Raw genomic sequence first — 23,265 nt, 5'->3', positions numbered from 1 at the left:
GATGGAGGGCTTAATATTTAGCTAATAAATTTAAATAAATAATAATAACATAATTATATATAAATTTAAATAATTTACACCATAGAAATTATATATAAATACATAAAAATTAATATTTTTAATATTAAAAAAATCATAAAAAATTTGGCTTGAGGTTCTGTCCCGACTAATGTATCAGTAATATTCTTACACGTTGCTAAGACATTGCACGCATTCGAGAATTTTTTTTTGGGTGTAGATATATTTTATTTAAATAAAAAATTATTGTAGAGAAAACCTGAAAATTGTTTTAAATGTTAAATTGGTTAGCAGATATCAATCGTGTTGGTGAAGTCATCCATTCCTCACGAATTATTATATGTTTTGTGAAGTTTAATCTTAATTAAATATATAATCAGATACTAATATAATTAATTATTAATTGTAAATTAGCTCAAGTCAAATACTAAGTGAATATTAAATACAAAAAATGTAAAAAAAAAAAATTCAGTAATTAATGGAAATAAAATCTCAAGTTTGGCAGAGGGTACATGTCAGAAATATTTGTTTATCAATTTATGAAGAAAATTTCCAACTAACAAATTTCTTTTCATAAATTATTATGGTCAGAATTTTCTATATTATAATTTTAATTGGAATTTAGAGGCCACGAGGGAAAAGACGAATCTACCCATCCCTGCCCCTCATCATCTCTACCGTTCAATTCCTCTGTTTATTTGCTTCTCAAGTCTCAATTCGCTACTGTAGTCTACATATATATATATATATATATACACACATTGAAGCAGAGATTGCAGAAGGAGAGTGAGGTGAAACAATGGAGAACTGTGAAGGAGATGAAGACAAGTGCCCCAGCTTCAGCAGTTACTCATCCAACCGATTAGCGGAAGTAGCCACCAAAGTGGCGGCGGAGGAGGAGGAATCAAACCGCGGAGGCGACGATGGCGATGATTTCGAGTTTGCGTTAGTGCGGGAAGATGACAAGGATGTTTTATCCGCGGAATCCTTCTATGAAGGCCGAATTGGATCTGTTTTTCCAGTTTTCAACCGTGATCCGTCGCGGAAAGACGACGGAGGATTCAGCAGTAACAAGCGACTCGATCCGAACATTACGGTTCCATTGCGGAAACTCCTTATGGAAGATCGCGAGCTTCACAGCTGCGAAGGAGATAATCCTCAATCGCCTTCTTCGTCCGACGACGCCGACTATCTGGAGAATACGTCACCAGGTGCGACGTACAGAGTTTTGCAGCCGAAAGCAGCTGACAAACCGCCTTCTAGCAGATGTAAAAACAGCAATTCCACCGGATCGGTGTTGAGGCGGTGGAATATTTGCGATTTTCTTCGAAGAAGCAACAGTGAGGGGAAAGACGGTTTCGCGATTCTGACTCCAAAACTCCGCAGAGAAAAATCACTACAAATCGAAGCCTTAGAAAAAACGAAGGGGACGAACGCCGCCGCCGCCGCCGCATCGGCGCATGAAGTGTTGTATATACGAAACAGAGCGACGAAGGATGAAGATAAGAAGAAATCGTACCTACCGTACCGGCGAGACATCGTAGGGTTTTTCCGCCAACGCTAAAGGTTTCCCGCGCTTTTAAAACACTTCCAGGTATGTACCCTGTCACGCATTCAATCCTCTATAATAATTACTGCTGTTAATTTTAATTTTAATTTCCAGTTCACTATATGTGTGTGAAAACGGTTGAAAATGGGCAAAAATGTGAAATACAGTAATATTTAGTTGCCATATGATGATGATGATATTATAAATTAAACTCAAATTTTGAAGGTGATCGTAAAATCTCATGGTGAAGCAAGCATGATTTTGTTGAATATTGTCACTGATTTTGTTACGTAAGAATTGCTGTGAAAAGAGTTGACAAAAACTGATCCGATACAACAATTCGATACGAAATAATTGGGTTTTGGTCAAATATTTTAATCCGATTATGTATACGGGTTGACACGAACACGACACCATAGTAAACTGGTCGGGTTAGGGTTGAGGCTCTCAACTCGAACCCAACACGACAACCCGATTATAATATATTAATATTGATTAATATATTTATTATATATGTAAAATAATCATAATTTAATAATTTTCTCATAAATTAATTTAAACTAAGTTCAATTTTAAATAATTCAACCTAATTTACGCTCAAATCAATAAAAACCAACATAACACAACACCATAACAAAAAATTATTTAATTTGAATCAAGAAATTCGACTTAATTATGTATACGGGTCAACATGAGTCAACCCGAATCCGACACGATAATAAACGGGTTAACACGAACTCGATATGATCATAAACGGATCGGGTTAGAGTTATGTAATTTAACCCGTTTAAAGTATTCAACCATACACGAATCGACTAATTGCTAGCTCTAGCTACGAATGTGTATTTACTTTTGAGGGTTGAGCTACTAAAGTGATACGATAGTAGGATTATTTATGCATGTGGTGTGGCGTTGGATCACGACAATACACTACATAGCATTACAAAGCATGCCAAATTTGTAGTGAGCGAGAGATTGCTGTAGTGCAAAGTTAAGCTCTGTAAAGATTTTTTAAAATTTTAAAATTTTTTATTTTTTTAATAGTAAAAATTTAAATAAATAATTATATCTTTTGTCCATCAAATTTATTTGTACCTTTGTTTAGTCAAATGTATTTTATTATTATAATTAGAAAATTAAAAATAATATTAATATTTAATTATTATTCTCAATTCAATATTTATTTATAATAAATATTAATAATTTTGTTACATCGGCTCTATTCACCCAATTTTTTTTTAGATGAAATGAATTTTTTTTTTTTGTGGTATAGAGAATTTGTGTAAAAAATATAAACTATATTATTTTAAATTTAATATTTGATTTTTAAATTTTTATAATGATTTTTTTTTTTTTTACAATGAATATTTCGAAGTTTTTTTTTTTTTTTTATCTTTTACTTTTAATTACTATAATACCTTCAATTATATTTGTAATAAATAACATAAAAAATTATATAAATAGAGTTCATTTGAATATTTAATACTGTAGAGGCCGTGGCGCGTTGTCTTCTATGGAAAATATTATATATTCATATGATCAACTTGCGCCAATTTGGGTTGTGTTTGTTTGGGTGATTGGATTAGATTTACAATATTCATCCTATTTTTTATTCTCAAAAATATCAAATCAAACACTTATTTTTTATTTTTTATATTATACTAAAAATCAATTTTACATTCAAAATATCACATCAATACCTATTTATATCACATCATACAACTATTCAAATTCAAAACTTTTACTATTTAAATTCCAACTCAAAATTCGAACCTCAAACAAATACACCCTTTTATATAGGGCTTTATCAGTGCATTACTTAAAAGGATTGAGGCCCATTTAATTGGGCTGGATAATTTTTATAGGCTAAGCTCTGTAGTTAGATTAGTTTACACAATACTTAAATCTGGCTAGTTTTAAATTATTTTTTTTTCGTATTTTTAAATTACGATTCTCTTGCAATAGAAAGTAGTTGTTAATTGGATGTAAAATTTTAAGTATTTTTTTAGTTGGGCTAATAAAAACTGGCTAGTTTTGGAAAAAATTGGATTATTTTAAAGTATATTATCTGGCTAGTTTTGGAAAAAATTTGGATTATTTTAAAGTAGATTTTCGAAAAAGGGAAAAATGTGCTTTTGTTTGTGTTTTGTTCTCTCAATGTATAATTTAAAAGTGAAACTATTTTTCAATTAAAAAAAAAAAAAAATCATTCAAAGCAACTCAATGTTATTTCATTTTTACACACCATCACCTAATATAAAATCTTATATATCATGGAAAATTATGCTTGCACTTTTTAAATTAGGTGTAATAATTAATATTTCCATTTTTCAATAAAATATATATATTAAAAGAAAAAGCATATGCTTAGACGACATAGTGGATATTAATACGAAGCATTTCCAATTTAATTACAAGCCCAGTGTCCCATCACATGACATCAGTGTATATATAATTCCATTCCAAACCCATATAGTATAACCTCTGTAAAACATGAATTATTATAATCAAAAGGGTCGTTCCAACAACAAAGGAAAAAGACGTCCCGCAATGCCGGTGGTGCAGGGGTTGAACTTGTGACTGTGAGCAGGGTCGTTTCTAACTTTCGAAGGGCCCGGGACGAAATAAAAATTAGGGGCCCTTAAATATATATATATATAATATTTTTTACCTATAATAAAATATAAATTTAAAAAATATTTTTTCTAGCATAAATTTCAAAAATTACGTAAGACTCCCTTATATTTTAACAAACGCTATATGAAACTCCGCCGTACAAAAAATATAGATGAAAAGTCATCTTCTCAACACCAAAAAAATATAGAGTATGAGGGTTCATGCCATTTTTAAAGTATATAGAGGATTTACACTGAATTTCGAAATTATAAAGGCGTTATTGATAATTTTGTCTAATAATAATAATAATAATTTTATTTAATATTTATTATCTTTTTAGTGCAAAAAAAATAAATTAAAACAAAAATAAAAAACCCTTAAATATATATAAATGATCTACTCCGATTTTTTTTTTACCTATAATAGAATATAAATTATTAAATAAAATAATTTTTTTAGAATTTTTAGATAAAATATCAATAATAGTATTAATATTAACAATCTTAAAACAAAAATTAGGGCCGTATAAATAATATATTTTTTATCTATAATAAAATATAAATAATTAAATAAAATAAATTTCATAATATTTTTATATGCAAAATATCAATAATACTATTAATATTAACTTTGTCTAATTCTTTTTAATGCATAAAAAAATATTTTTAAATTTTGAAGGTACTTGGATTTGAACCTATAAAAAAACTTAACCATAAAGCCATGCTTTTATACCAATACACTAATGTCAAATAATATTTGTATATAAATAATTTATATATAACATAAATAAATAATGGGTCCTAATTTAGCTTGGGCCTGAGCGGTCGCTCCTTTCGTCCGGGCCAGGGACGGCCTTGACCATGAGGTTATGGGTTCAAAGCTCCGACGCCTTAGGTCACCGGCCACACATGGTCCTAATGTGACTTTTTCGTTTGGCCTAATTTACAGAGTATTAGATTCATCCGGGAGGTCACCTGCCACACATGGTCCTAATGCGACTTTTTCGCCGAGCCTAATCTACAGAGTATTAGATTTATCCGGGGGTTTGTCCAGTGTGCACTTTCGGTAGCGACTACGGCTTTCCACGTCGTAAAAAAAAAAAAAAAAAAAAAAAAAAGAAATTTCATCTTCCCCTTCAATAAACTAAATGAAAAACACTGCCACATTACATTACATTAACATTGTACACAACAAAAAAAAAAAAACACAATAGTAGTTGACAAAGGAACATCACATCACAATACAACACAACACACACAATTGACACTTGACACCCACCCAAAGCTCATTCAAATTCCTCACTTTACACATTATGTGCATACATATGATGAATTGCCTAATTACCCACTCTTCTCTCTCTCTCTCTCCACCTTATTATTAATAATCTCTTTCCATAGAAAACAAAACCACAACCAATCCAACAAACTAGTCAAAAGAAAATCACAAAAAGAATAATAAGAACAAATAAGTAAAATAATATGGTATGTATATTCAAGAACCCTACTCCTCAACCTCATCATCAACATAAGTCCTAAACTTGTCATGATTATGATTATTATTATTGACAAGCAGCTTCTCCAATGACCTTGATTTTCTTGTCCTCACCATTCCTGTCTCCTTCAACAGCACACTCAGCCTCCTCTTCTCATCTTCCACCTCTGGATTTGCAGTTCCCAACTTCTCCTCCCTCATCTCCACTACATATTCCAATATCTCCACTGCATCACCAGTCCTGCATATTCACACTCGCTATATAATATGTATGATGATCATCACAAACTCAATCGAACTTATAACAGCAAAAACACCAAAACACTGACCTGCCCATTGCATCATATGTTCCTGCAAGATTGCTGTAAACCCCTAATGTATCTGCATGGTATGGTCCACATTCGCCCTCAAGAATGGTTCTTGCTTCTTCAAACAGATCAGCAGCCTCATTTATCATCAACAGCTGCACACAAGAAAGCCCCATCTGATTAAGGGCAATCCCGAAAAGAGCCGATTTCTTCTCTCCCGTCGATCTAAACCTCGTTGTCGCATTCTTCAGAGACTTATAAGACTCCGAATAATCTCCCAAAATGTAGTGCAAGACTCCCATTTGAGCCTCAATCCCTGCAATTATGCTCACTTGTCCTGGTGCATTGCCATACACTTTTACCGCCTTTTGAAGCATCTGCAACGCGTGGTCCGGGTCATTCATCGACTCGTATATAGCTGAAATATCGACCAACCCACTAGCAATCTCCTCTGGAAGGCTTCCGGGGCTCGGCTTGTTGTAAATTCGAAGAGCGTTTTCACAGTAGGATTTCGACTCGCTGAACTTCCCTATCTTGTTGTACAAATCCGCCAATCGAACGTAAACCGAAGCAACCGAGGGATGATTCTCTCCTTTGCACGACTTAAACATGTTTAGAGCTTTCTGATACGCGAAAATCGCCTCGTCGTAGCGTGCCAAGGATAAATACGCGTCGCCAATGTTGCAGTCTATGGCGGCGACATCTTCGTTCTGCCCGTTGGCAGCCATTGCCATGCTGGCGAGAACATAATGCTCGAGCGCCCTCTCATATTCCCCTTTCGAATCACAGATCAGCCCGAGAAGTCTTCGGTCTGCAGCTTCCTCGGGAGAAGCCGACATGCCGTTCTTTTTATGGATATCAAGAGCCATTAAACAGAGCTTCTCTGCTTCATCAAACTGTATTGCTTGAACATGAGTTTCAGCCAAATATCTGCAAGTTTCGCCAAATCGAGGATCGTTTTCTCCCAACACTTGTCGCTGGATCTCCAAACCCGCAGTGTAGAACAGCAACGAATTCTCGATCTGCCCGAGCATCGCATATGTATCCCCCAACTGCATGCAACCTGCAAACTTTGCAAGAGCGTGATTGTGGCCCAAATCCATCACTGGAATATCGATCGATCTTTCCAAAATGGGGATGGCGTCGGCGTATCGCCCTAAACGGCTGTAAAGCGCGGCCACAATGTGCAGACACATAACGTAATCTAAACTCGACTTTTCACTTGAGGAAACCTCGAAGGATTTCATTGCCCGGAGAGCCAGTTCGAGAGCCTTCTGATAGTTATCCCCCGACACTATTATGTCCCTCGCCTGCTTCAGTAGATACGGCCCGAGATACCCTGTTTCGCCGTGATTGTCATCCCCTCCATTCTGCATTTTAGCACCTGCAAGTGGAGGACTTTTCTCAATCTTCATTGAGGAAATGGTGTTCAGCTTCTTCGTACCCTTGATGGTTTGCTTTCCATTTGGTGGCCTCCCGCCGAATGTTTTGCTTTTCAAACTCGTAGAAAACTTTCTCGCCTGCGCCGGGGACATGGACTTATTGCTTGAAGGATTAACAACAACATCACTGGCATATTCAAGTTTGTGGTTATCTTCTCCATTGCCATGCTCAGAGACAACTTCCTTCTTAACCTCCATTAGATTATCGTAATCTCCTCCAACAAGGAACCTTAGTTCAGAATCGATGCGCGACTCTTCGCCATAGGACAGAAAGCTGCGCCTGGATTGAGACTGATCGGAGCTCTGCATCTCACATATGTTGTTGTACAGCTGGTCGATTGAGGTGTCGACTGCTCCATCAATGGCTAGATCGAGAGAGTTGGCCTCGGTGCTCAAAGGAGGTGCGCTGTGTGTGCTCAATGGACTTCTAGGAGACCTATCGGAGAAGATGTAATGCTGTTGTTCATGATCCTTGGAAAAAATCTCACCATTGGATTTGGATTTGGATCCATCCATGATGAATTCAGGCATCGGAATTCAAGGTTAGAATCAACTCAACACAGCCTTGGAATTGGATGTGCTCTTGCTATTGCCTGGACATGGAAAAACCTTACGAAATTGCATTTGGAAACGAAAGAGAACAAAACAACATAATCGCCATTGCAGGAAACAAACTCGAACGAACGAACGAACGAACGAAACTCTAAACAAACCTATTGCAAGACGAACACCAAATTTCTTATACAATAACCATAGCCACATTGAAAAATCTCCGCCTCATTCAAAACGGCGACGCACAAAATCGTTTCAAAGTTACAGAACAAGGAACGGCAAAAACAAAAGATCATACCTCAAATTGGCTCTGAGAGCCTTCGCTTTCACGAGGAATGCTTTAATATCTCCGGCCAGGTCCCCGCCCTCGAATTTCCTTATTCAAATGCTCCGACACGCCTAAATATATATATATATATATATATGTATATGCAGAGAAATGGCAGAGGTGAAATTGGCAGAAAAGACAGAAAGAGGAAGGGAGGGGGAGGGGTAGGGGTAGGGGTAGGCGTAGGTTTGGGGTAGGAGGAGCAGAATCGATCGGATGATTAATCTATTGGAGGTTCGAGTGGAATCGAATCAAATATAGAAAAAAAAGTAAAGGAATGGCTGAGAATCAAATTATTTGAAGGATTCGAGAAATGACAAACGTAGACGTAGGTAGACGAATGAACGAATGGATAGTGTTGAGTTAAGTGTAGGTGGGGGGCAGAGAAGTTAGAATGTTGAAGCATGAGGACGACTTGTGATCTTCCGCCATAGCAACCGCCCCCAAAACCTTCTTCACTTCTTCTTCTTCATAATCATACGCCTGCTGTGCTGTGTTGTGATCTGATGGTTTATAGCTATTTGGCTATTTGCTAGACCATCAAAGTATGGCGGACAGAGACAGTCCACTTGAACGAACATCATCGCGCGCCATTGAAGCCATGGCAGCCAGGGCTTCCGATCTTGCAAGGGCCCGGCCTTCTTATAGTCCAGGTCCAGGTCCAGGACCATCCCCGTTCGCAACCTAAATTTAATTAATAATTGTTCCTTATTTTTCTGGATTACATACTAGTAAGTGGCCACAATGTAGATGGTAAAAATTCGAACTATAATAGTATTTCATATTATATTTTGAATGAGAATTTCTTTTTTCTTTTTTAGCAATATATTAAATAAAAAATTACATACATTCAGGTGAATATCTTGTTCAATTTAAAGAGATAGAACCTATGTTCTTTCTATAATTTTTATTTATTCTTCAATTGTCCATTTTCATCAAGAAAATGATAGATACTACTCCTATTATTCTATAATTTTGACTTGTTTGTTTGTTTAAAGGTTGGAATTGAGACCAAAACTTTAAAGATATTTAATTTCATAATTAATAGTACCAAAACAATTTTCTTTCTACATTTATTCTGCATTTTACTTTCTATAGTCTCTCTTTAATTTAATTTTTTAATATAATATTTTAAATTTTAAATTTATTTTTATACTAGTCTTTTTAAAAGGTATTTAATTTCATAATTAATAGTACCAAAACATTTGAAACCTTGAGCAAGAAGATCTGCAGTTCTTAATTTAGAGGAAAAAATATATATATATTAATTAAGAAATTTGGGTGAAACTACAATAAGAGGGACATGTAAAAATCAATTAAATCATATTGATTTAAACATATTTAAATTTGGATTTGCAATACTGATTCGAACATGTGTGTATATTAATTGAAGTTAAATTATTTTGTATTATCTTGATTGACACAATATTAAGCAAGGTCAATGTCAAGTGAATATGGGAAAGGAAAGAAGCATAGCTAATTTTCATACTAAGCAAAGGCCATGATTGTTTGCAAAGCCATCAATATTTTTTTTATACACATATACTCCCAAGAATTAATTATTATTATAACACCTGCTTAATATATTTACAATTTTTTTTTTTTTGAATTCCGAGGAGTTTTAATAATAATAATAAAAAAATATTTTCATTTGGAATGAAAAATAACTATTTTACATTATTGAATATAATATCTTATATGAAAAATAAATTAATAATATAATAAAATGGTATACTTTAAAAGGAAAATTTTATGATAAATTATACCAAAATTGGATCCGAGACATAAAAAGAACCCATGTTGAGTATATTTCTTTTAGAGTTTATATTTAATTTTTATTACTTGGATTTACACATTTTCAAAAATATATTTCTCATCAAATATTATTGAACATTATATATATATATATATTTTTAAAAAAAAAAAAAACAAAATTCCTTGCCAGTCCAAACCTAAAAAAACACAACCTATATTTTTCCCACCACAAGGATGCTCAATCAAATCAATCATCTTTTATCACCAATAGTGATAGTGATTCCTGAAGAAACTTTTTAATAATTTGCAGGCATCCATCCATAAAGTTAAATTTACACCTCACTTCCTCTCACCTGAAATCAAGATCTAATCCTGTAGAGATTTATCATAAATTTAGGAACACAAAGTTCACCAATCAAATTCAAATTCAAATCCAAATCCAAAGCTAAAGTAAGGCTCCCAACCCAACCCTTTTTGTTAATTATCAACAGCAATAATGATAACAATGAATATATAATACTACTTCCTTTTAAAATACAGAATTAATTAATCATTGGCACCAAATACTGGCAAACAAACAAGAAAAAAAAAAAAAAGAAAGTGGACTTATCACACCCATACACAGAATATAATACAATAATAGAATCATTGTACTATTAATTTTACATACAAAAGGTGTCCCCAAACCACCTCTTCTTGCATGGTGGTTGCTCAGAATATTGTAGGTGAGGGTTCTAATAATTCTTACACCAAATGAACATATATGAACACACGCATATTGTTCAATAGCTTAGTTGACTCTAAACTAACAAGAAGATGAAAAATAATATGGTTTGTCTGTGTGTGTCTTATTACATGACAAAAATCTTCCTAACATCACAACAGCTCCATGATTGAATCTATCACTGATTATTGTTTCAATCTGTCTCTTCCCAAAATGCTTAATATATTCAGCAGAAAGTAGAATAAACATCAGTTTTAAAGGATCAGAACCATAAGCAGAGAATACAAGAGATAGTCATCGAAGAAAACAGTGTGCTAAATCCTCGATTTATCAAATAATTAACAGCCGCGTAGCTAGTTTATGTCAGCAATTACCATAGGAGAATCAGAGATGCTACAAGCTTCACTATTCATTATTGTTAAGACAAATTATAAACTGATGATGGCTACACTTTCGGCAAGTTTCATTATTGTTGATACGTCTAATTATTTGTCATTTTATTCAGGATAATTCCTACTATCTCAATCAGGTGGTTGCTAATCAAATTATTTCTCATTAATAAAGGAGACACTTGTCTGTCTTTATTCAAACAATCTGTTTATTTTATTTTGTGTAGCTTTAAAAAGCTCATCTATGCAAAAGTGAAGGGAATGCTAATTGATCTACACTATTTTGAGTTATCACACTAAGATAAATATAGATATAAATGCAGGTTTATTTAATGCTTCTATATAGAAACAAGTTGCCGAGAACTTCTATATTTGCAGCAGAAGATATTATATGATAGCAACAAGCTAAGCGCCAATGCAACTACATGTGTCTAGCGTTAGTTAGTGCGATATTTTTGTCATTGGACTAGCGCTCGTAAATATTAATACCCCAGTCAGACAGTAAAAAGACAAGGATTTCATGCTAGCATGTACTGTTGTATTAGTATTCACTTGAGAGCATCGTCATCGTTCAGATGGTGATAAAATAATTATTCGGTTTGACTAATGGCTTGAAGGTGAAATATCAAAAGCGTGTAGTATGATGAAAAGGCAACAAGGTTAAAAATATGGCCACATTGATTGCTTACCTGGCCAATTCTGTCTTGATCCTACAAGACAGATAGATCAAGCAAGGTTTCTAAATTGATAATGTAGAAGGAAGTAGGGACAAAAAATTTATTAAGAAAAAATAAAACTTAAAAAATATTCGTATGCGCCTTAGAGAGTCATCGATTATTATTTTGGGGGAAATTTTCCAAAGAACAGTAGATATTTTTAAAATCCCCCAAACAAACACAACCATAGGGTAGAGAAGCATCGATTATAATGAAAATAAATGCATGCTCAATCTTCACATAAGCATATCTGCTAAAGCATATACTCTATGATATTGAATGTAACTAAAGAATACTGCCCTGTATCCATGGAATATACAGACAATGGTGCAATTAGACAGCTTGCAAAAAAATTTAGGTTCCTCCGAGTGCATGTAGTTGTCCAAAAAATGGAAGCTTCTCTTTTTGACCATTTTGAAATCTGAAGAATCATATGCTTTTCATTTTCTTTTTTAGGGGTTGGAGCAAAAAAGATACACTAAATAAGATTTACATTTTGTGAACCTCAGGTCTCTCCTTTTCTCCTCGAATATTCACATGATTCAGTGCAATGAGACTAGGTTGCGATATGTGTACACGAAGATGAATAATGCAACTTAATAGGAGTGAAACTATTGCACATAGAATCAACTGAAACAAAGAAAGCCATGTCAATATGTGCACTTCAGCTGAAGAATGAAAAATGCAGTTTAGTAATGATCAAAATACCAAACGAATGTTTATGATTAATTATGACCCCAGTCTTCATTGAGGTAAAGATTCGAGACTGAGGATGCACAAAGGTTCTCTCTACCTTCATCTAATTAAAAAAGGTTCCAAAAAGGAAGATGATACGAATAGTAAAATGCTGTCTTTCCCAAAGGGTGTCTAAAGGTATTGACCCCTACTTCAGTCAAAAGATTCCCAAGTCAAACTCCTCAATCCTAGATTTCTCCTTTTACCTGGTATCAGCTGGCTGAAAGAATACTGATATTGTAGAATTCCAACACTTCTCCAAGAACCCTTCCCCCCACATACACATAAAAAATAATTATAAAATACTGCAATCTCATATGTAGTCTCATTGCAAACATGAACATGACTCCAAGATTGATATGCATTTAAACATTTCCGTAAAAAGAATGTTGGGCACTTCATATATAAATATTCATGGACATCTTGTTAATTGTTTCCCATATTAAATTGACAAAAACAAAGAACTTATAGATTTCTTCAATGCCTAACCTCAATATAAATAATAATAAGAAGCATGAGAAACAGTCTCTTGGCTCAAATATGTGCCCTGCAGTATTTGGATTGCAATGAATGTGTAGCACTAATAACCAGTTGGTGATTCTAGTTTATAAATTTTCAAGATACCTAAAATCATGTAAGGAATCTTTCAAACCTAAGTATGAGCAAGAGAGAGAGAGAGAGAGAGAGAGAGAGAGAGAGAGAGAGAGAGAGAGAGAGAGATTCCTACAGCAAGTATAAATACCTACAGATTTACATTTCTTTCTAACTCTCCCAAGTTCTGAAGTTAGGCTCAACTTTGGTAAGACTATAATCTGTGGATCATGGATGGCAGCAGATGCGAGACTTCAGAGACACTGAGGTATACTTTTATTCAGTTAAATGATAGCCATTTCCAAATACAAAGTTGATACATTCGATACAACAATATCACTATTTTGATGATCAGGAACAAGTGTGCAGCATGCTACAGACAGTTCAACAAAATGGAACATCTAGTCGAGCATATGAGAATATCGTATCACTCAAATCACGAACCTAAATGTGGGATTTGTCAAAAGCATTGTCGCTCCTTCGAGTCTCTTAGGGAGCATTTGATAGGTATTTGTTAACCTTGATTAGTTTTGTTCGCAATGCATCAGTTAAGTTTGAGATCATGAAATATGGTGAATTCCTCTACCAGGGCCACTGCCAAAGGCTGAATGTGAAAGGATATTCAGGGAAAGAGGATGCAGATTTTGTTTAACTATTCTTAATAGCCACCATGCTCGACAAGTTCATAAGGAGAGATGCCAATATTCTCGCGGAAGTAATGTAAAAAGCACTTAAAAACTTGAACCAGAATGCTTTAGATTCTCCTCATTACACAATGCATGTATAAACTATTTTTGACTGTCTTAGGGACTTCTATCTCAAATGGCTAGCTTGCGCATTAAAGATGAGTTAAGGACTGACAATAGCAAGACCAAAGTGGTTTCGCTTTCTTGCAAAATGGTTGGCGGTGGCACAGATGGCACCATGGATCTCTGCGCAAGAGTCTGCCTCATTGATGAGCATGAAAAGATAATATTTCAAACTTACATCAAGCCACTCATTCCGGTCACAAATTACAGGTATGATGTTTCAGCTAAGACTATGTGTGGTTATATCAATCAGAAAGTATCAAATAGACTTGAACTTTCTCAATGTGTTAGGTATGACACAACGGGCATTCGGCAAGAATTTCTAAGGGATGCAATGCCACTTAGGCAAGCTCAGAGAAAGATTCAAGAGTTATTATGCAATGGTGAACCAATGCAACAAATTCGATCAAGAGGTGGAAAAGCTCAGATCCTAGTTGGCCATGGATTAGATTATGAGTTGAAATGCTTGGAAGTGGATTATCCTTCCATATTGATCAGGTAAGCTGTTTGGTTCAGACAAAACTGTGTCACAATGTACGTTTTTTCATGAAAAAAAAAAAAATCTCAAATGTATGTCGATAGAATGAGTTCATCAGCTATCTTGTTAGACTTATAATTTCTTTGACAGAGATACAGCAACGTACCCTCCATTGATGAAAACAAGCAAACTCAGAAACTCACTGAAGTACTTAACAAAGGCATACCTAGGGTCAGTAGCTTTCATTCTTATATAACTTATAACCCGAGCAAAATTCCAATAACATATCTATATATAGAAGCTTGATGTTTACTTTAAACGATCCTCATATGTTCTTATCAATATCCTTCACATACAGATATGACATTCAAACTGGAATTCAAGAACCATATGAAGACTGCGTTGCAGCACTGAGGCTGTACACGAGAGTTCGCTCACAGGCTCATATAGCTGAAGGCTATCATCCTATGGCTTCAGACCCACAAAACAGGAATACTTTTGCATCAATGCGACAAAGTGAGCTTGAGAGAATGACTCCACAAAAGATGTTGGAACTATCAAGATCTGATTATTATTGTTGGTGTTTAGACTCCAAACAAAGAGGTTGAGGCATGGTTCTTCGTACATCAAAAGGATTAACACATAATTATGGAGTACAAATATAAATTAATTAACATGCAAAATAAGATAAAAATAACGGCCACATTGTATCCTCTCTTTTATCTTTCAATATATATATACATGCATGTATGTGACTTCTGAGGCTAGCACATTAAAGACTTACAACAAGGAAGAGCACCATAGATTAGCAGATGCATGTTTATGTTAATTTTTGTCCCTCAATCCTCATTGTTTTCCCACTTTCTTTTAAGTACAAAAAATCATATTCAATGCATATACAGATCCAATTAAAATTCAAGTCTGCTGATTTGGCCCGTATGCCAGGCCCATGGATTATGGGCCGGGTCAGACAGTCTGATGGGCCATCTGGGTCTGGGCCAACAGCACGTGGGGCTATCCAAATTAGACTTTAGGATATCATATAATGAATAAGTAACAATGAATAAACAAGCGAAGAGAGTCTAGCTCAAGCGGGTTCAATCCCCATTGAAGTATGTGCTTGTGTGGGTTAAAATTGAAAATTAGTAAATAACAAGAGACAAAAATTCAAAAAAATCAAATAAAATAAAAATGAAAGACCAAAATTTAACTAACAAGTTCCATCCGAAAATAGGAACTCAAGATTTTTTATTACTCCCTCCATTTAACTTCTAGTGGCGGGTACATTGTAAATAGGAAAATTTCGAAAGAATATACTCTCTCTATCCTTTATATTTAGTTACACTTCATTTGTAAATTACAAATGAAGTGTAACTAAATATGACGAACAAATGGAGTAATTGATTTACAAAGGAAGTAATTAATAAATAATTAAAAAATATATTAATAAAAATAATTACAATACAATATAAATCATTATAACCCCTATTAAGATAACTAAAATATATAATCCTTTAACAAAAAAGAAGTGAGACATGAGATGCGGAATGAACTAAAACGTCAACATGGACAAAACACGTGGACAAAGGGAATATTATATATATATATTTTAAAGAAGAGCAATTATAGGGACAAAAATGTAACTTACCACAGTATTTATTAGTCACTCATCCAAACTAATAACATGGATTTCTTGTATCACCTGTATTTCTTACAGTTACAGACAATCTCCACGCACACACACAAATATATATATATATATATATACAGATTTTACAACTCCATGAAGAAGCTCTCAGGTGTTGACAAGGTATAGATAGGCATCACAGACAAAATGGCATTCAAGAGATCCCTAACTACAAAGACTTAGATGTGCAGAGTACATAGCCAGATACAAGAGAGCTTGCTGCAAAGGCCACAAAAGCAAGGAAAGAAATTGATACGGAAGTGGTAGCCATACCCGGGAACTTGTCGTTGCCCCAGTTAGATTGCCAGTCCTCAACCCGAATGGTGGCTGATGATGAGGCTGATATGAGAAGATAGGCAATTATCTGTCACCACAAGTAAAATCCACTCATTTCCATTCCAAGATAACTAAAGGATATAGAGGGAGGCATGGTGTGTGCAAGAAGATACAAATATATATATATATATATATTTATGGGCTACATCTAAAGGGAGTGAAACTTCTCTACTTTGATTTTTCTATTGATAATCTTTAAAGTGCCAAAGCAGAGCAGATAAATACTTGATGAAATAATCATCAAAATATTGCCCGAAATGCATTACGCTGCAACTCTTTTAGGCAACATGAACAGATGAAATTAATCAATGAAAGATTCTTACCAGTCAGGTATAAACACTACCAAACATATCTTCCAATGATCTAATACGCTAATGCCTTAACTGACGACTCATGAGTCTTGCAATAATGGATCAAAGTTCTTGATGATTATTAAGACAACAACATTGCACTCTAAAAAAGATGCATCATAGCAACATATCACTTAGCAATTAATACCGGATGTCGACCAAAAAACTTAAAAGTGCCTTTCACGATGTGTCTTAAAGACTTAAATATCGTCTAGCATTTCCAAACTATCTAATAATGACTTAATAGATCTCTGGTTTGTCTGCAATGTTGGATTAAAATTCTTGATGATCAATAAATCAACAAAGACAACATAACAAAAAGATGCATCATAGCACATCCCGAGCAATCAAGAGTCACTTAGCCATTATTATGGGAATTGGATGAAAACAGAAAATGTGCCTTTCACCATAACATGAAACATTTACTGAATCTAAACTTATACACACTTGAATATCCTGAAAACAGAGACGAACTTGCCTGATCAAACGCAAAATCGAGGTAGTGCCGGAGCAGGTGATGCTGATGCGCAGCATACTTTCCGGTGGCCAAATTATATGATAATTCAAAAGCCTGAGCTCCAGAGTATACAAATCCGATCACATTCACTGACATACAATACCTGCCAATCCCCATTTGAAATTATAAAAGCTATAGCAGAGTAGCTCACAACAGAATTTGGAATTGTATCTTAAACTTGGAACCATCAAGAAATTGAAGATTTATAGATGAAGAATTGAACAGTTCTACCTAAATTCTTTGTAACGGTAGAATGAATCGAGAGCCCAGCCTTGGTTCCGATTAGCTGCCATCACTGAAAGCGAAACTAAGCAAAAGAGGGATCCAAAAACCCTAAATCCCAAACCAGCTTGTTTCACCATCTTCTCTCTTTTAGCTCTCCTCAATATCGATAGCGATGGTTTAAACTTTCGCCGTCCTCCAACTTCCGCCTCTCCGCCGCCCGAATAGCCCTTGGTAGCCTCCCCCTTCTTCGCCTTGGGCTCCTCCAATACAACCCGGTTCACAACCGCCATAGGCTCCTCTATTACAACCACGTTCTCCTTAGGTTCCATGAACACATCCTTGCTCACCACCGCCGGCCGAATCCTCTCGGCCGATCGTGGCGCCTCGTACTCCGGCGAGGATCCGTGGCTGAGATTGATCGATGTCCGATCGGATTCAACCGAAGAGCGCGCAGGCGAGTTTCGCTTCGAACCCAGAGTGGGAGAGAGGGAGATGTGGCCGCTGCTGTGTTTGGAGTGATGCAGCGAGGAGTAACTTTCAGCCGGTGATTTTCCCGGAGAACCCTCCGGCGGTGAGAGGGAGATGTGGTCGCCCGGAGCTGTTATGTTCTGTGGATGTGAAATCGAATCTGGGGAAAGGGATGTGGGTCGTTTAGTTCGTTCGCTCTCCATAATTTGCAGAATTCGAGTTCCTGCGAATTGGTGTCAACGGAGGGAGGAGTATGAGTGATTCTTCGCCGGAGTGACGAGCAGACAAGGTTACAGTTATTTCATTTTTATTTATCTTGTTGATGACAGAACGGATGGCTATGATCGACCGAATTATAGAAGGATTCCACATAATAAAATTTTTAAAATATTATTTTGAAATAATTATTTTATATTTTATATTTTTAGAATTATAAATTAAATTATTTTAAAAAATTTACAATAAATTTTGAAATATAAATACAACGGTGATTATTAAATATATATATATATTAATATATTATTAAAATTATATTGAAATGTAAAATTAATTTTTAATATTATAATATATAAAAATAAAAAAAGTTGTATAATATATAAAAAAAATTAGTAAACAGTAGAATTTTAGATAATTCTTCCAAAAAAAAACATACTCCATAAATATTTATATTTGAATTAAAATTGATACATTTTAATTGTATTATGATTATTATTAATTTTTTTTTCATTTTAATTATATAAACTATTCTAAATTCAAAATATATATTTTTTTAAAAAATAACAAAAAAAATAAAATTTTAAACCAAAACAGAAATATATACGGCCGTGTAGAATTATACATGGTCATGTTGTTACACGGCAATGTATAATTATACACTGAAATATACATTGTCGTGTATAATTGTACATGGTTGTGTAGTTTTCAGATCAGCTGTCATATCACCCGTTATGTCAATGTCAGCAATTTCCGTTAAATTTTTAATGTTTGAACCAAAATTGATTGAAATTATTTATAATGAAACCAAAATTGATTAAAATGGTTTATAATGACACTAAAATTGATGAATTTTTTATATTAGAAACAAAATTGATAAATTTTAATTATATTGAGACCAAAATTGATTTTTTACCTTTATAAATTGATTTTTTACCTTTATAAATTGATTTTTCATTATACAATATATTTATAACGACATATTCATTTCATTTTTTTAGTAACTGTATTATTTACCTAACATTACAAATATTCTTACAACTTACAATATATTACACAAATGTCATTACATTTATATCACACAATACTAATAAGGTTATTTTAGTCATTTACACTTTATTTCTACTACATCCCAATATAATACTAATATTTCTAAAACTCCGTGCAAAAAGTAAACGGATACATAGTTATGAGACGGAGGAAGTATTTATGTTTTAGTATTGAAACTTATATTTGTCAATATTTAGTGGAATGTTCGTTCACCCAACGTTTTTAAATAAATTAATTTTTGGTGTATGATACGAGAAATTGTTTCAAAAATATAAAATATATATTTTAAGTTGAATATTTTAATTTTTTAAAATTTTTAGTAATTAAACTCTTTTTTTTTACTTTTTGACTTTTATAAAAGTACTTTATATTATTTATTATTATTATTTGAGAATTATAATTAAGAAATAGCGTTGAGTTGAGTGAAAGAACCTTTTTTTTTTTTCTCCTTTTCCATTCAATTGTTCTATTTTCACTCTTTTTTTTTTTAAAGAAATAATTAATTTTAAAATTTGATTTCATATTTGAAAAATAATCACAAATATAATGTTTATTTTATCAATGGGATGGAAATATGGCAGACCAGTCTGTCAAGGATTTACGGTCTAGCGTATCCAAAGTTTATTCTTGGTCTGATCTATTTAATAAAAAGATAAGGTCAAATTTTTTTTTTAAATTTTTTTTATTTAAATATAATTGACTTAAAATTAAATTATTATTTTTTAATTAACATACCGACCTATTTATTATTATTATTATTGTTTTATAAAAATATTTTTTTCATTATTATATATTAAGAATAATTTTCTAAATCTATCTAATAATAATATTTATTAAATAATTTTAATTATAAATTAATTTAAAAAATAGAATTTTTTTAACTTATATATATTACATAATTGTATGTATTTTATTTTATTTTTAAATTTCTAATACTAAATTTACAAATAAATAAATACAAATATTATGTAAGTCAAACTTTTAAAAAGTTGACAATTAGCCGATAACTTTTAACTGTTAGTTGATTTACTAGCAGTTAGCTGATTCAATTAGCTGGTTTGACTAGCCGATTCAATTAGCGGTTTGTATTAAAGAACAACTGTTTTACATTAGCTGTTTATACTATTAAAATATTTAATTTTGTTATTTTTAAAATATATTTATAAAAATATCAAATAGCTGATATGTTATTTTTTAAAATATTTAATTTTGTTCATTTTGATTTGAAATTTATAAGAATTTTTGTTATTAATTATTGAAAATTATAAAAATATTTATTTTTATTTTCATTATTTAGATCTGAAAAAATTATTTTTACTAAAAAATAATAATTTTTTAGTAAAATTATGTAAAATATAAAATAATAAATTTTTCTCATATATATTTTTATTATGTTAATTATTGTTTTAATATATAAAAATAAATTAATAACCTTTGTTTTTTCTATTTAATTTAGTTTTAAAAATTTATATATTTTATAAATAAAATAATTTATATATAATAAGTAATAATAGTAATTATTTTAAATTTACAAAAATAAAAATATAATTTAATAAATTAAATATATTAAAAATAATTAATAAATACTGCTATAAAAATATATTTATATGTATAAAATAAATACTCTCTTCGTCCCGCAGCAAGGTTGCCATTTGGTTTTTGCGTCATTATACGTGACATTAAAAATATCCTTATATTTGAATAATTTACTCTAAAAAGTCGTTGTATTGGTATTATATGAGACTAATAAACATATTCTTGTCTTTTTTTCTCGATTTATACTACGTCTTGATATAATAATTAATATTCAAATATTAACATGCAAAAAGCCAATGACAAACTTGCAGCGGGACGGAGGGAGTAATTAAGTTTTAAGGATAAATAAGAAATAACTAAAATTAAAATAAAAAAGCTCTCTCAACACGCTGGGTAGACAAGCTTTTTAGAAATTAGTTTTTTGGGTCCAAAAAGCTCTTTAAAAAAACTAATTTACCAAACACCTAAATTAACTTTTTAACTGATCAAACAACTAAAACTATTCAATAAACTAAAAGCTATTCAAAACGCTGTTTTCTAAACACCCTCTTAATTTATTTTTTTTCAAGTTTATAGGCTAAGATTAAGCCAAATATTGTTTGAACAGATCAGACTTATTTAGCCAAAGTATAGTCTGATCTATCGTATTTTCACCCCTATATTGTCATGACAATGGTAACAATATATAAACATCAAGGTACTAAAAATATGTTCATAGCAATTTTTTATAAATTAATTTTGACTATTTTTATATATAAAATTTGCATATATGCAGCATACGTTATTGATAAAATATGATTTATTATTTATAATTGATTTATTTAAATATTATATTACATAATCACTCGTACATGATACGAGTTACATGATCCTACTAATTGAAGTATTATTTAAATTGTAAATTTAAATAAAAAATTGCAAATTGTTTTTTTTTTCTTGTTTTTTTTTTTTTTCTTTCTTTCAAATAAAAATTTAGTAATTCTCAAAATGTATTATTCTTTTTATCAATCACATAAAAAAATATTTAAATATAAATTTAAACTCAAATCGAACACAGGAGTAAAACAAAAAAAATAAACATTCAGAGTCATAGTATTAATTATAATTGGACACAAGAATTAGATTTGGACCCATAGGCCAATGAATATATCCAATAAATAGAAAATATTATTAGTCTACCTTATCCATTAAATAAATAAATAAATAATTAAAGCAATATTCTAATATCCTATTATTACATAAAGAGCATATATATATCTTGATGGCCATCGGTTAGAACACATTAGTTGACCTGAATCGACGTGTGAATAATTGATGTTTAGGGTTGTTTGTTTTATGTTTAGGTTTGAAAAATAATAATAATAATAATAATGTAAATTATAGAAAATTATGTAAAATAATATAAAAATAATGAGTGTGTAATATATTAATTTTTTTAAACAAATATATTTAATGTTTAGAAAAAAAACAAACTCAATTTTTTTTGGTATTTATTATTATTATTATTAGGGAAAACATCAATTTTGGTTCTAATATAACAAAAATTTATCAATTTTGGTTCAAATATAAAAAAACTCATCAATTTTGATCCCATTATAAATAATTTCAATCAATTTTGGTCAAACTATAAATAATTTCAATCAATTTTTGTCTCACTGTTAAAAAATTAACGGAAATTACTGACGTGGACACAACGGATGTGACATGACAGCTGACCTGGAAACTACACGGTCATATTGTTACATGACCATGTATATTTCAGTGTATAATTAATTATACATAACCATATTGTTACAGGGTCATGTATAATTTTACACGGCCGTGTACATTTCTGTTTTAGTCTAAAATTTTATTTTTTTGTTATATATTTTTTTTTAAAAAATATTTTGAATTTAAAATAGTTGATATAGTTAAAATAAACAAAATAAATAGTAATCATAATATAATTAAAATTTATTATTTTTAATTCAAATATAAACATTTATCGAATATGTTCTTTTATCTTCTTCTTTCGAATCGACACCGTCAAATTGCTGTCTTCAACCTCTTATTCAACTGAAACCAACGTCGGTAATATCATTTTAAGTATACATTTAATCATATATTTATAGGGCCTATAATTTTTTTTTTTTGCTCAGGCCCCGAAAAAGTCCTAGACGGCCTTGTATACAAAGCATATCGATTAAAACTCCACGGGTAAAAGAGCAACTCAATGGAGCCGCTTCGATCTTACCCTGGGTCGACGAAGAAGGTATCCGAAACAGCGATTGCCTGGCTCAAACAAGGGCAATGCTGGAATCAACTTCCAACTCCGAATGAGGGGCGAATCCATGGAGCACCATGGTATTAGTGTCCACAATAGTAGATCAAGAGAAATCAAGA

General features: G+C 32.2%; 4 protein-coding genes across 5 annotated transcripts; 2 read left to right on the top strand and 2 right to left on the bottom strand.

Annotated features, from left to right (window-relative positions):
* The first annotated feature begins 799 nt into the window (after nucleotides 1-799).
* On the top strand, nucleotides 800-1,738 carry LOC127258440 (uncharacterized). Its single transcript, XM_051285280.1, has one exon. It carries the CDS (start codon nucleotides 818-820, stop codon nucleotides 1,580-1,582), a length of 765 nt encoding a protein of 254 aa, XP_051141237.1. The 5' UTR covers nucleotides 800-817; the 3' UTR covers nucleotides 1,583-1,738.
* Nucleotides 1,739-5,319: 3,581 nt separating this feature from the next.
* Nucleotides 5,320-9,080, bottom strand: LOC127258575 (protein KINESIN LIGHT CHAIN-RELATED 2-like). The gene is made up of 3 exons (XM_051285471.1): nucleotides 8,275-9,080; nucleotides 6,004-8,017; nucleotides 5,320-5,915 (listed from the first exon to the last, which is right to left on the bottom strand). The coding sequence occupies exons 2-3, from the start codon at nucleotides 7,953-7,955 to the stop codon at nucleotides 5,684-5,686; spliced, it is 2,184 nt and encodes a 727-aa protein (XP_051141428.1). The 5' UTR covers nucleotides 7,956-8,017; nucleotides 8,275-9,080; the 3' UTR covers nucleotides 5,320-5,683.
* A 4,320-nt stretch (nucleotides 9,081-13,400) lies between these two features.
* On the top strand, nucleotides 13,401-15,984 carry LOC127258413 (RNA exonuclease 4-like). 2 transcript variants are annotated; one of them, XM_051285248.1, is made up of 7 exons: nucleotides 13,401-13,482; nucleotides 13,570-13,721; nucleotides 13,804-13,934; nucleotides 14,022-14,233; nucleotides 14,315-14,521; nucleotides 14,652-14,732; nucleotides 14,860-15,984. In XM_051285248.1, the coding sequence occupies exons 1-7, from the start codon at nucleotides 13,445-13,447 to the stop codon at nucleotides 15,107-15,109; spliced, it is 1,071 nt and encodes a 356-aa protein (XP_051141205.1). In that variant the 5' UTR covers nucleotides 13,401-13,444; the 3' UTR covers nucleotides 15,110-15,984. The 2 variants fall into 2 exon arrangements, with proteins under 2 accessions (XP_051141205.1, XP_051141204.1); XM_051285247.1 differs by having other exon boundaries at nucleotides 14,022-14,521.
* A 157-nt stretch (nucleotides 15,985-16,141) lies between these two features.
* Nucleotides 16,142-18,405, bottom strand: LOC127258414 (CASP-like protein 4A1). The gene is made up of 3 exons (XM_051285249.1): nucleotides 17,623-18,405; nucleotides 17,353-17,494; nucleotides 16,142-16,552 (listed from the first exon to the last, which is right to left on the bottom strand). Exons 1-3 carry the CDS (start codon nucleotides 18,285-18,287, stop codon nucleotides 16,358-16,360), a joined length of 1,002 nt encoding a protein of 333 aa, XP_051141206.1. The 5' UTR covers nucleotides 18,288-18,405; the 3' UTR covers nucleotides 16,142-16,357.
* Nucleotides 18,406-23,265: the final 4,860 nt, after the last annotated feature.

This window comes from Andrographis paniculata, unplaced genomic scaffold (assembly GCF_009805555.1).
Source record: "Andrographis paniculata isolate CXL003 unplaced genomic scaffold, ASM980555v1 Contig59END, whole genome shotgun sequence".
Lineage (NCBI taxonomy): Eukaryota > Viridiplantae > Streptophyta > Magnoliopsida > Lamiales > Acanthaceae > Andrographis > Andrographis paniculata.
This window is presented reverse-complemented; position numbering and strand designations above follow the sequence as displayed.

Coding starts and splice junctions, on each gene's coding strand:
- LOC127258440 (XM_051285280.1), top strand. CDS start 818: ATGGAGAACTGTGAAGGAGATGAAGACAAGTGCCCCAGCTTCAGCAGT.
- LOC127258575 (XM_051285471.1), bottom strand. CDS start 7,955: ATGCCTGAATTCATCATGGATGGATCCAAATCCAAATCCAATGGTGAG. Junction 5,916..6,003: donor ACATATGATGCAATGGGCAG/GTCAGTGTTTTG, acceptor GTGAATATGCAG/GACTGGTGATGCAGTGGAGA.
- LOC127258413 (XM_051285247.1), top strand. CDS start 13,445: ATGGATGGCAGCAGATGCGAGACTTCAGAGACACTGAG. Junction 13,483..13,569: donor GAGACTTCAGAGACACTGAG/GTATACTTTTAT, acceptor TTTGATGATCAG/GAACAAGTGTGCAGCATGCT. Junction 13,722..13,803: donor TCTTAGGGAGCATTTGATAG/GTATTTGTTAAC, acceptor TTCCTCTACCAG/GGCCACTGCCAAAGGCTGAA.
- LOC127258414 (XM_051285249.1), bottom strand. CDS start 18,287: ATGGAGAGCGAACGAACTAAACGACCCACATCCCTTTCCCCAGATTCG. Junction 17,495..17,622: donor TACCGTTACAAAGAATTTAG/GTAGAACTGTTC, acceptor GGGGATTGGCAG/GTATTGTATGTCAGTGAATG. Junction 16,553..17,352: donor TCGATTTTGCGTTTGATCAG/GCAAGTTCGTCT, acceptor TTGTGGTGACAG/ATAATTGCCTATCTTCTCAT.